The sequence below is a fragment of the Carassius carassius genome, chromosome 20 (genome assembly GCF_963082965.1).
Source record: "Carassius carassius chromosome 20, fCarCar2.1, whole genome shotgun sequence".
Taxonomy (NCBI): domain Eukaryota; kingdom Metazoa; phylum Chordata; class Actinopteri; order Cypriniformes; family Cyprinidae; genus Carassius; species Carassius carassius.
Genome location: NC_081774.1, coordinates 8,997,524 through 9,014,779, shown reverse-complemented (window position 1 = coordinate 9,014,779; position 17,256 = coordinate 8,997,524). Strand labels below are relative to the sequence as shown.

The 17,256-nt window shown below is 35.7% G+C and overlaps 1 protein-coding gene across 1 annotated transcript in view; it reads left to right on the top strand.

Annotated features, from left to right (window-relative positions):
• LOC132096236 (calsyntenin-2) overlaps positions 1-12,308 on the top strand; it is a 233,853-nt gene extending 221,545 nt beyond the window's left edge. Inside the window, exons 10-17 of the mRNA XM_059501483.1 lie at positions 601-767; positions 1,028-1,176; positions 7,329-7,537; positions 8,007-8,174; positions 9,492-9,637; positions 10,177-10,300; positions 11,680-11,867; positions 12,003-12,308. Of these exons, the coding sequence (XP_059357466.1) occupies positions 601-767; positions 1,028-1,176; positions 7,329-7,537; positions 8,007-8,174; positions 9,492-9,637; positions 10,177-10,300; positions 11,680-11,867; positions 12,003-12,206 (1,355 nt within the window). The 3' untranslated portion in view covers positions 12,207-12,308. The remainder of the gene's footprint in view (positions 1-600; positions 768-1,027; positions 1,177-7,328; positions 7,538-8,006; positions 8,175-9,491; positions 9,638-10,176; positions 10,301-11,679; positions 11,868-12,002) is intronic.
• The last annotated feature ends 4,948 nt before the right edge of the window (positions 12,309-17,256 follow it).

Here is a 17,256-nt window from a genome sequence, read left to right as displayed (position 1 = left end):
TTGAATTAAGAACATGTTGGAGAACAACTTGAAAACTACATTACCCATGATGCTATACAGAAAATTCCACCAATCAGCGAGTCACAGTGAGCAAAATGCATATAATGAAAGCAATGTGAATGATACAAATCAATTATCTAATGTAATAAAAAATTTAAATCATTTTTATAATTATTACTTAAAATAGTTATAGAGTCACAATGTTTCATGGGATTGTAGTTCTTGTAAATAATAAATAAATAATACCAAAAACAATGTAATTCATATATATCGAGTTCTTGCTACTGGTGCATCAGAGTCTGTTTTGTTCTTTGGATAAACATCTGTTTTGCATGCACAGGATTGTGGGTTATCATAGAGAGCAAAAATACAAAAACACATTTTTTTTTTACCTAGCAGATGGAGGCATTTTAGTACACGAGCTTGTCTTCCAACCTCTGGATAGTGCCAGATAAGGTGTTTTTGACATTATGCCACAGATGCACACAGGGTGTCACACAGCTTTCAGATATCTTTAGCCTTTGTGAAGTATATTTTGTTGCCAGTGACTGCAAGTATGCATGTGCATGATTTGTAATGTGTTTTTTTTTTTTTTTACAGGAGGAGAGGTGACCACTCCACGGTTCACACAGTATTTCCGGGGAAGCCTCTCAGGCTTGACTATCCGACCTGGGAAGATTGCAACTCAAAAGGTGATCTCCTGCCTACAGGCTTGCAAGGAAGGCCTGGACATCAGCTCGCTCGAGAGTCTTGGCAAAGGCATAAAGGTACATGCGCACACACATATGCATACATATACGCAAAGCCTTTCATTGGAAGGATTATAGACATTCCATTCTTTGTCCATCTCTTTAATATCATCTGAATATATTTGAAAACCCTTTGACATCAGTCATTCCCAGCCATCATTTATTCATCTATATGTAAATGTGTTGACTCGTTCATTCGCTTCTTTGCTTTTAGGTTTTTTTCTTCTCTCTCGATTATGAAAATTGGCTCTTTCTCACACTCTCTTGATCCCTCTCAGTTCCACTTCAACCCGGCTCAGTCGGTGCTGGTCATGGAGGCAGATGATTTGGAGAGCATCAACACAGCCATGACAAAAGTTTCCTACATTAACTCTCGGCAGTTTCCCACTCCCGGTTTGCGCAAACTCCACATAACCACTACAGTCCAGTGAGTACTGCACTAAAAGTCAAAAACATCCCATATAACATCAGCTTATAAAGGCTTTGATAGATTGATAACCCTGCAATCTCTCTATGAGATGCATACTAAGTATAGTAGTAAATATTCAAGTGAATGATTAAGTGTAATTAGCTTGCATCTTAGGGGTTCATTTAAAGCATTGAGTGCTTTCAATGTGTGATGATCTTTTTTTTTATCTCACAAGCAAGTGTTAATAAAAGCAAGGCTAGATGTTTATGAGTGAAAGATGAGCAGCAGCAGAAGGCTTTCCTATCAATACTATGTAGGGTTGCCTTGGTTACCGATAACATCTGTCTTACACTGCATGACTCTCAAGTACCTGCATGCAATCTCGCTCTTCTCTTAACTCAGTGGTTCTCAACCTTTTTTTCCACTGGGCCTCACTATGGTCCAAGTGCAAGTCCGCATGTCATTAACATATTACATCACCAATACAAACCAACTGGATTTATTATATTATAGTCTAAATATTAGGATATCTAATCGATTCCATTCTTATAATTATACTTACCATTAATAAAACACCTGATTCTGTCGGGATCTGACTCATTTTGAAATTTGGCTCGAAAGAAGTAACAGCACAATGAAGTTGCCATTGCAAGTTGCAGTCTATAAGACACGCATGGAAGCATGACTTGACACGCAACATTGCAGAAAATGCATTCACATGTAGCCTATTTGATCCAAATATGAAACGCTTTCATATGTAATAATCTGAGGTTCTCTCCAGAGATGTTTTACCACATTTCTGTGATTAAGCATGATTGCTGCATAATATGGGTGTTTCCTTTTGACTAAACATCTTCAAGTGAGTGGTGGGGCAAACCAAATGTCCAGCACTCTCCTACAGTACTTTCACTGCTGATACTGTGACTATTCATATGTGTTCCTTCACTGGAATTTTCCACATTTCGTTATTCTCCCTCAATAACAAATTTGTCCATTCTGATGCTCAATTTTACCGAACTACTTGCTGCTGATGACTATTTCTATATAATTACAGTATGCCAAAGTGCGCTCCTGTAAGTGTAAGCATAACATGTGTAACTATGTGAGTACATGTCTGCTCATGTTTGAAAATAATATATGAAAAAAAAAGATTTTACATAACAAAAACATTGTAGCTTATATTTGTTTAGTACATTTTTTAATTAATGTAAAAATAGAAATAGAAAGTTTTTTTGTGTGTGTGTGTTCAGCATGGCGGGCTGCATTTGTGATGGGCTGTGGGTTGAGAGCCACTGTCCTAAATCATTTCCACATATCCCAAAGAAACTTACCCTGGCAAATTTGAGTAGAGGTGAAGATAATGTTTTCAGTTTTTCTCAAATGATTTAAAAGTGTTGCCCTATTGAAAAATACAGCTTAAACTAGGGCTGCATGATTAAGTGTATTTTTAATCAGGATCACGATTTCTGCTTCTCTTGATTGCCTACTGGTTATTTATCCTGAAAGTTTGGTTCATCTGACATTTCTGTTATCTTTCAATGGTAACAAACCTCCAAAAGGTTTCACGCTTTGGTTTGCCAAATGTCACGATATTAAATCCCCCATTACAAACTTTTCTCTTAAGTGGACATATTTTCTTCGCATTGTTTTACATCTGCCTAGCATGGCAACTGTGCACTTTAATAGACAAACTTTAATAGAATTTGAAATTGGTGTTTGGAAGAGATTCTTTATACGGTTTTATCAGTTTTTTAAATAGTGTGATTTTTACCCATTGTCACGCAAGTCAATCGGATAAGAGCTTACTGACACGTCCCATTGTATCAATTTTTTTAAATGCTTTTATTTGCACAAGTGATTCAAGAAACTTTCTGCAAGTAAACTAGAGTGATGCGATGCAAATATTCGCTTTGCTTTTGGTGATTTTATCCATAGATTTTATTCATTTGATCCTTATCTCTTCACCTCTACTCAAATTTGCCATTCATATCATATACAATTGAAGTTCATGCATTTCTTAGTAATTGAACCCATGACTTTGGTGTTGCAAGTGCCATGTAGTGTTTTTATATAGATTTGATAGCAAAGCAACTTGGCTGAAGCTGTTATTTTCAGCAGCATGTAGTGTTCTGGCAGTGGTCTTGTGTCTGTGGATAATGGACAGGCCTGCTAGTGGTGATGACTGTAGTGAGACCAGCTGAAAAGAACATGAAAGAGACCACGATGAAAAAAAAATCTTCTGTGTCAGAGAGCCAGTCTCTGCAGTACAGCACAACACAATTAAAGATACTGTCACACAGCACGGGTCAGAGAGTGACAACACATGGCAGAAAGGAAATCACACACACAAAAAAAAAGATTATTCTGTCATGATTTATTGTTCCAAACTAGTTATCTAGTACAACTATTCACAAGGAATAGTGACCATGGCGAATCCACTTTCATTTTATTGAAAAATGCAGCCTGGACATCGGGTCTGAACATCTCCTTTTGTGTTTCACACAAAGCCGTTTGAAACAACATGTGGGTAAATAAATTATAACAGAATGTTTTTTTGTTTTTTTGTGCAGTATATTGTATTAACACACTGTACTATTACTGCACAGCAGAGCAGAAACAGCAGACTTCCTGCTGTTAATTTGACATCTTAAGTACAGTAATAATATACAAAGACTTCACTAGGTTACTTCCTGTCTCATTTTAAAAGTGATCTTACATTCTTTTCTCTCTTTTATCTCTTTTCTCTCACTGTGTTGCTCTCTCGTCCTTTTTCCACCATCCTCTCACACAATAAAATGCTCAGAGGCTTTACTATCGAGCACTTTAGGTCAATAATTGGAGAAGATGATAGTTTGATGGTTCTTGTTTATTGATCATTACCTGGACTTCCTTTCATGTCCAGCATTTTAGTATTGCTCCATCAAAAAAAAAAAAGATTTATAGATTTCACTCTCTAATAAATAATTGTGATTCAAGCTGCAATATTCATCTATATGTAAATGTAATTACAATAGCTTAGTTGTTGAAATGGATAACGTTTACATGACCATCTTTTTTTCTTTATTTTGTTTCTGATGCAGCTTACAGCAGAGAGATCTAAAATGATAATTAAACTCAACTCTGTCTCATATGAAACTTGATTCTGAGTCTGATTAATTAGTTTTTTTTTCTTCATACCTGTTTTCCCTTAATAACAAATTTGTCCATTCTGATGCTCCATTTTACCGAACTACTGGCTGATGATGACTTTTTCTATATAATTCTGCCAAAGTCTGCTCTTGTAAGCGTAAGCATAATGTGTGTAACTATGTGAGTACACATCTGCTCATGTTTGAAAATAATATATGAAAAACAATTATTTTACATAACAAAAACATTATAGCTTATATTTGTTTAGTAAATTTTTAAATTCATGTAAAAACTAAAATTCATCAAATTGTGTTCAGCATGGCGGGCCGCATTTGTGACGGGCTGTGGTTTGAGAGCCACTGTCCTAAATCATATCCACATATCCCGTGCACTTTTAAAAAAGTGCCTATAGTTGTTTTAATAGACAAACTTTAATAGAATTTGAATTTGGTGTTTGGAAGAGATTCTTTATACGGTTTTATCAGTTTTTTAAATAGTGTGATTTTTACCCATTGTCACGCTTTTACCCATTGTTTTACCCAAGTCAATCGGATAAGAGCTTACTGACACGTCCCGTTGTATCAGATTTTTAAAATGCTTTTATTCGCACGAGTGATTCAAGAAACATTCCGCAAGTAAACTAGAGTGATGCGATGCAAATATTCGCTTTGCTTTGTTTTTTGAACATCAAATCAGCATATTAGAATGATTCTAGTCACTGAAGACTGAAGAAAAACATTATTTAAAATATACTGAAATAGAAAATAATTATTTGAAATTGCAGTCATATTTCAGAATATGCTGTTTTGCTATATTTTTTATTTAAAAAATGCAGCGAGAGAAAGAGATTTTTAACAACATAAAAAAACCCTTACCAATCCCAAACCTTTGAAACATTGCTAGTATTTTTTATGGGGGTCCTTTACCCTTTGAAAACGTTCATTTGATTGTCAAGGGTGAAAGGATGATGTCATTTGACAGCAATCTAATGAAACCTATTGGATCCAATTGCACTTGGCTGATACATTCCCAAATGAAACTTTACCGTAAAGAAAATGAGACCAGGAGAGAATAAAAGAGAGAAGCTTCTATACTTGTCTAGTGTGCACTGGTGAAGAGGATTGCCTAAATAAGAACAGACTTCCCTTGTCGATAATGGAGTGAGCCGTAAATCTTGTAACAGCCATAGTCTGGCTTAGACCAGCTCCCAATATTCTTAAACCAGCCCTCTAAATAAAGCAAGATTGTTGGCCTTTTTCACAAAGCCTTTTAAAGGAGTGAGCGTGCTCTCAACTACTCTTTTTTTTAGTATGTAGCTCAAGTCGACCAAAGGGAGCCACTTTTACACATCACAAACTTTCCACCGTCACTTTTACTGCAGTCATTAGACGTAATTGTTTTGTTGGTTCCACACAATTTTGCGCTCCCCTTCCTTCTCATTCAAGGCCATTCTCCGTGGCGACTTGAGGGAGAGTGTTTAGGCAATATGTGTGGAGGAATTACCTCGGGGAGATAGCGTACCATCGCTCGAGCATGGCTAAGCATCACTCCACCCGAGAGGATACGGTGGCAGAAAGCGTGTTGTTGTCTTGAACAAACAGATAGTTCTTAATTAGCGGGTGAGTATATAAATGAATTAGTAAACCAACGAGTGCTCTTTAGGGCTCACTCTTGAAAAATAGTAATTACTGAGTGCATCGTGAGAAAGGGAGGCCTGTTAATCCTAAGACACTTTATTTCCCCCTTTCTCCTCACATACTAGCTGTAATGAAGCTGGAGGCCCTCCAGTTTCCCCAGCAGGTCTGTGTGTGAGTCTGTTGCAGTCCACGCTTCAACGCCTTGGTCTTAATCAACACTGCTTCTGACTGCCATACCAACTTCTGCAGCTGGAATCAGGAGGAGGTGGCACCAAGCTGAGCACACTGCTCGTGTTCTCCCAAATATTTTTGTCAACTCGCTGCTTTAAAACTATGGTTTGGCATCATTAATTGGTCCCATGATTGATTTCACCTGTGAGGTGCGACTGTGCTGAAGTTGACAGTGACAGTCTTAAACAAAAGTTAGACACTGCAGTCATCAACTGTCCAAACACTCAGCTGAAAGAGAGTTGTGTGGGCTCTTGCTCAAAGTGAGATGCAGACTTTATTTTGGGAAGCAAGAGTGCTTAATTATTTGCAATGTTAAAATGTGTTTGAATGCATAAATGTGGGGATTTTAATTGATCTATTTCTCATTAATTCTGTATGTGAGCATCACCAATGTAATTTACATAATTATTAGTTAATCATAGGTTAAGGGGAAAAAGATTATTATTAACTTAAGTCTTTGTAAAGGAAGATTTTATTTTATTTTATTTCCCATTGATTACTCTAAATGATCCTGTATGCATCAATAACTAATGTGAGTCTCAGCAATCTTATTTCTATATTTTGCTAGTCATAAATTCAAATGAAAAAAAAAACAATTATTACCCCAAGTCTTTCTTAAAAAAGCCAAATTGAAACATGTTTTTTTCTTCATTTTAATTTAAATTTTAATTACTCTTAATTACCGATATCCGTTTCCTTTATCGACATTTTAATTACTTTCATTTGAATTATTTTAGTTTTAATTCTTCATGTATTACTTAAAATGTTGGTTTGTAAGGGGTTGAAAAAATATTATCCTTGTAGTATTTCCTAATGTGCTTTTTTGTTTTGATCCTTCTTTTCTGTCTTTATTCATGTGTACACAGTAAAGTCATAAGTTTGGACACATCTGGATAAATGATAAATGGGTTGGCCTGTCCATTCCCTCAGAAAATATGGGTAAACTCTGCCCAAAAGCATTGTTGGTGTAAAATTACCCTATAAGTAATTTACAGAATGGTGTAGACGGGAAAGAAACAGACATTTTGAACATGACTTATTCCAACAGAGCCTAAACTGTTTTAAAATAGTTATTTTCATGTCAGTCTGTGGTCTTTTGTAACAGTTCTACTCTTCCAGTGTTACCCTGACTTAAGTCTCTTGTTTCCCTTCTCTCTGTTTTGCGAATTGTAGGTGTTTCGGTGAAGATACATGCATCTCCATTCCAGACATCAAAGCGATGGTGATGGTGCTGCCGCCCAGTGAACCTCGGATCACCATTGCTGGAGTGGAGTGGCTGGTTTGGCCCGTGGCTCAGCTTCGAGCCCCTGTCGGGGTGGCCCTGTTCAAGGACATACACATCATTAGTACTGTCACCAAGACCGACGCCACCCTCAGCATAGGTGATAGATGACTCGCTTTCACAGCTCATATATTAACATAATCTCACTCCTTTGCATTCATCTATTTCAGTGGTGCCACAGTTGCACATTTTGCCTGTAATGTAATCGTATAAACGTTTTAGAAGATTTACTGAATTTTCCTCCCACGGATTCCTCTCAGCGTGTTTTTTTTAAATAATGCTTTAGTCTATTATTATCAAGATTATAAATGCCTTCTGCTGGTTATTACACTGACCTTAAGTCAATTGTTTTTATTAGTGTCCTTTTTCATTTAAAGTTCAACAAAAGTGTCCGGCTTCTTTTATCGAATGCGGAGCCGAGGGTAGTGAAACAATACATCATCGAAATTAAATTCATACACAATCAATGGTTGTTTGTGGATACGGCGGGAGGCCATATATTTGCCACTGTGTTTTTGTGCCTGTGTAACGGAGTGTGTGTGCGTGTGTGTGCGTGTGTGTTTGTGTAGCCCGCAGGCCTGGTGTGCTGGAGTTGATGCATAACCTGGATTATTGTGATGTGCTGGTGATCGGAGAGGAGCTGGACCCGGAGCGAGAGAGTCTGGAGATCCACCACAGCTCTCTCTTGGGCAAACATCTGGATGCCACCAACTCTACCTCTGGCATCTCCATCTACGGTATGGTCGACCACATGTCTCGATCTACTATACAGCCATCTGCTACAAGAATGTTTATCATAATCTCATTATGTTTCTACTTTACAGTGGCTCTTTCATTTATAGTTTATCCAAAGCTTCTTCCCATTGTTTCAATTTTTACATAGGTTCTCAATGTAGAAAACATTGTATGGGTCAAAATTATAGATTTTTCTTTTATGCCAAAAATCATTAAGATTTTGATTAAAGATCATGTTCCATGAAGAAATTTAGTACATTTCATTTGGACAACTTAAAATGCAATTTTCTCAATATTTTTTTTTTTTGCACAGTATAAATTTCGAAAAATAGACACTTAAGACAGTTTTTGTGGTCCGTATTTAAAGGGCACCTAATATGCCCCATTTTACATGATGTAATATTGGTCTGGTTGTGCCTAGAATTTGTCTGTGAAGTTTCAGCTCAAAATACCCCACAGATCACTTATTATAACACCGGGGTTGGCAACCTTTTCGGCATGACGTGCCATTTTTTCTGGTTAACCACTGTGCCAACACCCCCCCCCCCATTCTGTATTTAAACGGTACATACATTTTTAAATGATATGATAAAAAAAAAATTTGATGCAAATAGTTTCTGAATATTTTTTAATAAATAGTTTTTTAAACTTTTCCCCCAATAAAAGTGAATAACAGGTACACGTGTGCCATGCGTGTGTGTGTGTGTGTGTGTGTGTGTGTTTGTGTGTGTGTGTGTGAGTGACAAGGCCAATGCATTAATGCAATAATATTGAGACATAGTATTAAATTTTTAAATGTTTTCTGTTTTAATATATTATAAAATGTATTTTATTCCTGTGACTTAGAAAACAAAGTTAAATTTGGAGCAATCGTTACTTCAGTCTTTCTAAAAAGTATTAATTTATTAATAAAGTATTTTTTTAATCATTTTTAAGCTCATTTCAGTGCTAAGTAAGGTTGTGTATCCTTGGATATTTATTAGTATTTTTTTGTTTGTTTGTTAGATTTTTTCCAAAAACATTTTTAAGCTTTTCTCAAAAACCTGAGCTTTTATCTTTAAAAGTCACTCTTGATTGTGCTCAAAAGCCTTGTTCAGACTCTTGAACAGATCTCTGCCTCTATGAATCATTCTGTACATTTGATTTTTTTGCAAGCAAATTCAAATCAATGTTATATTTCATAAAGTGGTTTTAGAGTTATTAGAAAAGGATTAAGACCTCCTGCTTGTTCAGACTCCATGTTGAGTGCCTCCCAGGCCTCTGTAGCTCTTTTGTCTGAGTAGACCGAGTTCATGACACTGCTCTTTCTTTGGTCTCAGGTGTGGACTCCATGGCGCATTATGAACAGGCCATCAGGCAGGTGAGGTACCATAACTGGAAGCCTGGCGGTCTGTCTGAGAGAAGGTTCCGGCTCAGTTGCTCTGAACTGAATGGACGCTACACAAGCAATGAGTTCAACTTGGAGGTCAGAGACTGCCTTCATATTGGGCATGGCTTCTTATTCTTTTTATTGTCCATTCACTTTATCCCCTCTTTCAATTCCTGCTCTTCTTTCGGCTTTTTGCACTTTTGGACTCCTAGTACTTAAAAGTTAGCTGTGCACTGCTCTTGCAGAGCCTTGACTATTGACTCTTGATTTCTGATTAAGAACTGTCCATTAAGATAGAAAGAGACCGTAAAATCGGTATACCTTTTTTTTTAATCGATACAGTATTGAACTGATAGCATCATTATATTTTCAATTGTATAATATTTTATATAATTTTAGTATTGTATATAGAATTTATTTATATTAATTAATTTATATTTTTATATTTATAAGAATTTCTATTTATATTTGACCTTTTATATTATAAAACAGGCTCAATAATTTAAAGGTTCACTTGTGATCAATCCAATAAAAATCCAGCCATTCATTTATTCATTCTTGATGTGGCCATAAGGTCAGATTTTCATTCTCCCTGTTGTCTCTCTGAACTATTTTCTGTCTGTCCCGCCTCTCAGATTGGAATAGTGCACAGCTCAGAAGCCGTAGAGCATGTCAATCACATGGCCGTCCAGTCTCAGTACATGAGACCTGTGCATCATCCTCTGGTGGTCCATACTGTCAACGCTGATCACATCTCAGGTAAAGTCAGCCTTAATGTCTCTTAAAGACTCATCCATTCCTGGTCATGAAGTCATTTTACCCTGTATGACACTAATGTGTTGAAAATGAAAATTTATTTATTTTGCGAATAATGTGCTGTCCCTTTATTAAGCCATTTAAGTGAATTGTAAAACAGTGGCTTTAAGAGAACAGTAAATGTGTCACAAAAAGTATTCATTTGGCATAGACAAAGCTTATAAAAAGCAAAATGTACCCACATGTACATACAAAATCCACACAGTAGTCTAAGTGGACGACAGGCTCTTGAGACCGTATTGTTGGTTTGAAGGATCTTGGGAAATTGCACTTACTCTAGCAACTCACGCACACACCAGGGACACCAGTGATCTCCCCAAGGGCGCACAGAGCACAGCTGACTGCAGCGAGATGGAGCATTCTGCTCTATGGACGGACAAAATAAAGAGGGAGAGGGATGACAGGATGCGAGACATGCTGCTTTAGGAGAGACATGGAATAACAGCAGGTGGCACTGTGACCTCATGCTCCCAATCCTGCTCTTGTTGACTGTGAGGTCTCAGTAAATGACACTGTTCTTAAAGTGAAATGTGCAAAACTGTCTTCCGCTGTCAGCACAGCTAAATAAGCTTCACCTCAGCCACCTAGAACAGACCTCCCTTAGAAAAACATTTAACGACGTTCATCCGGGATTATATTGATTTTTGTATGGCAGAGTGAGTCATATAACAATAATATGAATATACATAATTGCCAGATAGAAAGACTAGAGCTATAAGTGGCTCAAGGTCATGCATTCCAGTTATTGTACTACAGTTAAAAGTAAAGCAGGGTGACTAAAACACCCATACATCTCTTTCTGTTTCTCTCTCTATATGGTTAAAATGTTTTTTTTTTCTTTTGTTTTAAAGAAATTAATAGTTTTATATAGCAAAGACACATTCAATTGATCAGAAGTGAGAGTAAAGGTACAGTATTTATGATGTAAAATTTTTAGGAAAAATCCATTTCAAAAATAATATGCAGCTGTTCTGTAGCTGTTTACAGCATTGTTCAGAAATGTTTCTTGAGCTGCAGTTTTGCATATTAGAATGATTTCTGAAGGTTAATGTGACCCTGAAGACATGGAATAATGATGCTGAAAATTCAGCTTTGCCATCACAGGAATAAATTAGGTTTTCTGGCAACATCTATATGGTATAAGACAATGATCAGCAAATAATTACATTGTTGTTATTGATAATAATCACAATAACAGTCTTAATGTATTGTAGCAACTTAACAGCTTTAAGCATTTTTTATCAAATCTGGATTATAAAGTGCTGTTTGGTAGAACAAGATAAAATATATGTTTATGTATATCTTCACCTGTGTGTCATCAGGCAACCCTCCTGCTGCGACAGTGGTAATTGTAATGTGTATCGCCGCCCTGGTGGTCATTGTGGTCTTCGGCATCCACCGCATCCACACCACCCACCAGGATGGTTCAAAAGAGGACGAAGAGGGAAGAAAAGACCCAGAGATGGACTGGGACGACTCCAATCTTAACATCACTGTTAATCCTATGGAGGTCAGTATGTGCATCACCGGTAAAGACAGTTTGAACTGTTTCTTTAACAATAACAACACTGCTCTATAGTGTGTGGAGTTTGACTGTTCCATCACAAAGATTGTCTAAATATCATAATTCTGTTGTTGGTTATAGAGCATTGATGGGACTCAGATCGCTGAGGAGGTGAGGGAGGAGGAGCCAGAGGAAGATGAGGATGAAGACGAAGAGGATGATGAACTGGCAGGAGATCTCTCTAGTGCTGAATCCGAGGACGGCGATGAAGAGGAAGAGACTAACATTCAGAAGGGAAAAGTAATAGGGAAGCTTGAGTGGGACCCGTCAACATTACCCTATTAAGACACACAGACACATTCGCTCACACACACATGCATACACCTTCACACAAGCAAGATTCACATGCAGACATAGACTTGTGCACACACACTAACACACACACACACACACACACACACACACACATATATATATATATATATATATATATATATATATATATATATATATATATATATATATATATATATATATATATAAACACTCACATTTAATTCCGTCTTACAATTACAGAATCCAGAATTTATTGCCTGAAAAGTTGTCACACATCAGCCTGATTTTGACTCTTTCGAACACGCATAAAAAGCATCCTGTAACGCCATCTGCTGGTCAATATTGGGAATCGCACCCTCAGTCCAGACGCTGCTGCAGCTTGTATGTACTTCAGTATTATAAGCTGTTGTGTCTCAGTAGATCCACGAAAAGGAAAGAAAAATGGAATTAATTGTGAATCAACATCTCTGGGATGTTTGTTATTTACGTTTAAGGTTTTGTTTTTTTCGTGTTGATTAATCAGATTATAGTCTAGCGCCACAATGCTTTCTACCTTTCTGAAATAGTACAAAACTGTAATATTTGAAAGTGTGGCTATGCCTTCACCATTTGTTGTCTTCAGAGTAACATTTAATATTGCATTGATGTGCAATAGTTAAAACCCAAAAGTTGTTTTTTGCAATGAAAGTATATAATAATGATATTTTCTTCATTTGAAATCTAGCAAATAGGTTTATTTTAGATCCTCTGAGAGTTTTTGATTGAGACGGTTCTCTTTAAGCAAAAGTTATATATAGTAATGAGATAACATTTAAAAACAAAACAAACAAACAAAAAAAAATATTTTTTTTTTTCTTTTTTTTTTTGGGTTCTTGGTGGTAAGCTAGGAGTAAGTGTGTCTGTACATTTTTATATGCCTGTCTTCTGTAAATAGGGAACTGTAGAGTAGTTGAATGGTGACTCAGATTCCTCATGTTTTCCTGCATCCCTCACACAGCCTCTATGTGTCCACACTTGCTTGCTGAAGAGGAAGGTTCCTCCTCCTCCTCTCTCTGTCTGTGTTGATCTCTATTTTATCGTTCATGGTGTCCTCACCTCAACTGCAGATGGGTTCTCGCTCACTTCACTTCAAACAGTTTTGTCTTGGTCTCTACAGACAAATGCACTTTTAAGCTATTAAAGAAAATAAAATAGAAGAAATTGATAGAAATTGATCAGTGGTTGTAGTCTTGGGGCTATTTTGGTATAGTGTGAAGGTCTTTACTAACCTTCCCACAGTGTACAGTTAAATTCCATTTTTCAGGAAAAGAAATGAAATCGAAAAGTATGAAAAAACTATAAACAAAAGCCAAATCTTGTGAAATCTGAGGCTTTTTACATCGGTTTGTTTTCGTATAGAATAGTAAAGCCAGAGCAACTGTAGATTATACTTATGGTTTTTCCCCTTGACACGTGCATTTATGAATATGTGCATTGGGTTTTATGTAATGTCTGTTGCGGTGGTTAGGATTTCTCATGCCATCAGCCAAAACGTGCTTGTGATGTCAGCCTTGTGAGACATCCCGTTCCCCCTCTGTCCAACCCCCACACCTTTCATTCCTATATTTCACTAGTCCTTTTTACCATGTGTGTTATAGAACAGGAAAAATAAACTTTTAAAAAGAGCAACCCTGTAAAATCATGTAAGACTATTCTTTTGTAAATGTTTCTCTCCTTTTGTTTTGTAAAGGGTTTTTGTTTAACTTCTTTGATGGTCACTGCAGCACTTTCTGTACATTGACCAATAAAGACTTTCCTTAGAATGAGTGAAAGTGTCTCTTTCAAATTCAAATGCTGGGTTATCTACTTTTGTGACAAAACACAGTGTCCTTTTAACTATAGGTTAAAGTTTTTGTATATTATTTGTTCACAGGTGAGACAAAAAAGCCTTAAAAGAAGAGGTGACATATCCAGTCACGACTTGTAAAGTTTGTTGATTTACCTCTGCACAGAGCTTTGTCTACATACAAATTACTCAACCACAAAGAATGACAATTCAGAATCTAATTTGTCATTTTTTATTAATGAAACATATGGAGAATAACAGATGTCAAATCTGTATTTCCAAGCAATACATTGAGACTTCATCTCCTTTCTCTAGAGTCAAAAAGATTGAATTAGATGCTGTTTCATAGCGGTCACCTTGAGAAAGATTGTAAACAATTATCATTTGTTGTCCATTTTTAAAGAATCTTAGACCCACAGGTTTAGATGAGCAGTTTAACAAATTGCTGTAAAGATTCCTGTCACACACAACAAATAATGTGATATGAAACATTATTATAAGAACACATACCAGTGGTTAAGTTGTAAGCACTTACTTCATTCACAAAGACATCTTTATAAACTAGTTATCTCAGTGTTGAAAGGCCCAATGCTACCCGTGTTTCCAAGAGAATCAGAGATAATATTTTGTAAAAAAAATTATATTATAATCATGTATATTATTACAGTTACACATTATCATCTCACTATATTTCATATCTTTCCATTCGTTATACAGTATAGAGTCTGTTTAAAGATGTTTATGCAGACTGCTAGTTAGTAAATGATAGCCTGAATTATAAATGTTTTCTGATTACTTTTATTACTGGAATTACTTACTCTGCCATACGTATAATCAGCAGTGAGACAGTGTGGTGGTGAATACAGAAAACACAGATACTGTATATATAACTAATTTTTTCTTTTTTGTAAAGTAATTTGTAATATATATATATATAAAATCATTTTATATTATAAATATAGAAATCATTCTAATATTCTGATTTATTATGAGTGTTGGAAACAGTTCTACTGTCTAATATATTTGATGAATAAACGGTTAAAAAGACCTGCATTTATAAAAAAAAAAAAAAAAAAAATTCTAATAATATATATTGTAATAATATATTTTCTTTACTATCCCTTTTTATCTATTTAACACATCCTTGCTGAATAAAAGTATTGATTTTATTAAAAAAAAGAAAGAAAAAAAATTACTGACCCCAAATTACTGACCAGTAGTGTATATTGTTATTACATAATATTTATATTTTAAAAACATAGCTTTTTTTTTTTTTTTTTTTTTTTTTTTTTTACTTTTTATTCATCAAAGTATCCTAAAAAAGTATCACATGTTCTGAAAAAATATTAAGCAGCAGAACAGTTTCCAACTTTGATAATGAATCATCATATTAGAATGATTTCTAAAGGATCACGTGATAATGATCCTAAAAATTCAGCTTTGCATCACAGAAATAAATGATAATTTAAAGTATAGTAAATTTAAAACAATTATTTTAAATTGTAATAATATATCACAATATAATTTTTTTTTCTGTATTTTTGATCAAATAAATGCAGGCTTGATGAGCAGAAGAAACTTTCAAAAACATTAAAAATAGTAATGTTTCCAAACTTTTGGTCTGTACTGTATATATATATATATATATATATATATATATATATATATATATATATATATATATATATATATATATATATATATATATATATATTTGTGTGTGTGTGTGTGTGTGTGAAATGGTAACACATAGGAGGCTACCTTTTCTTTTGAGCTGCACCAGCTGTTCCTCTGTGGCCTGCAGTATGTTCTTCAGACAATTCACAGTGGATTTTAGCTCTTCCAGCTCAGACTGGATCCATGTGAAAATTTGTGGCTGAAGCTCACCAAAGGCCAAAAGAGCACTGCTTTTCTCTACATTCAAACGCTCAGTTACCCCAGCCCTCACTCCTTACTCTTTCTGCTGGACCTCAGACAAAGTGGCACAGCTAAACAGGAGAAACAGCAATGGATACAGAATTGTGTTTTTTCCCCCTTGACACATGCATTTATGAATACGTGCATTGGGTTTTATGTAATGTCTGTTGCTGTGGTTAGGATTTCTCATGCCATCAGGCAAAATGTGCTTGTGATGTCAGCCTTGTGAGACATACCGATCCCCCTCCGTACACCTTTCATTCCTATATTTCACTAGTCCTTTTTACCATATGTGTTAGAACAGGAAAAATAAACTTTTAAAAAGAGCAATCATGTAAACGTATTATGTTTCTCTCTTTTTGACTTGTAAAGGGATTTATTCACAAAACATAGTGGATTATAACATAGTGTCCTTTTAACTATAGCTTAAAAAGTTACCCGCGGTGCTTGTAATAATAGTATTTTTTGTATGAATTCAGTTGGAGAGCTATAAATTCTTACTAGTAAAAATGCCAATAAGAGAGCTCTCTTATGTAATTCTTACTAAATAACAATTACAATTAGGCCTAGAGAGTTCTGCAATTGCATTCTTACTAGTAAGAATTGAATCAGAGACCTCTACCATTCAATTCTTATGATCATAACAATACCAATTAGAGAGGTCTTTAATTCAGTTCTTATTAGTAAAAAATATTATAGTCCCATTAAATTATTTGAACATATTTCTCCTCTTTAACTCTAAAGCCCCTTTCACACTGCACATTGGTCCCGGGAATCTGCCAGATTGCCTTCTGGGGTCGATCCTGGGTTGGGGACCTAGTAACATTGCTGGGTTCAGTCCCAGAACAAGCTCTGTGTGAACTAAAAAGCCAGAACCAATGCCATAAAGGGTGTGTCGTAGTAATGACGCATGTTATTGTGCTACTCTTTTACTGGGTGTTTTGAAGGCAGACCAACGTTTGTGACGAAAAAAATATGTCCAAACTAGTGAAGCAGAGATCAGGTAGTTCCTCACTGTCCTGAATATTGTTCACCAGTTTAAGTGATGTTAACGTGCCTAGCGTTTTCGACTCATACATTACATTTCACATCCTGATGTCGTGTGTTATTACAGGACCTTTACTTTTTGTGTGTGAACGCAGATTCCGGGAAATCACTGGCAGTGATCTAACTATCTGGGAACAATTGCCAGGAAACATTACCCATGTATTATCTGAAATCTCTGTATGAAATGGGCTAGTGTGAAAGGGGCTCAAATTTCATGACAAGTTTTGGGGTTTGAACTCAAGTTTTAAAAAATGAAACAAAGTAATCCAT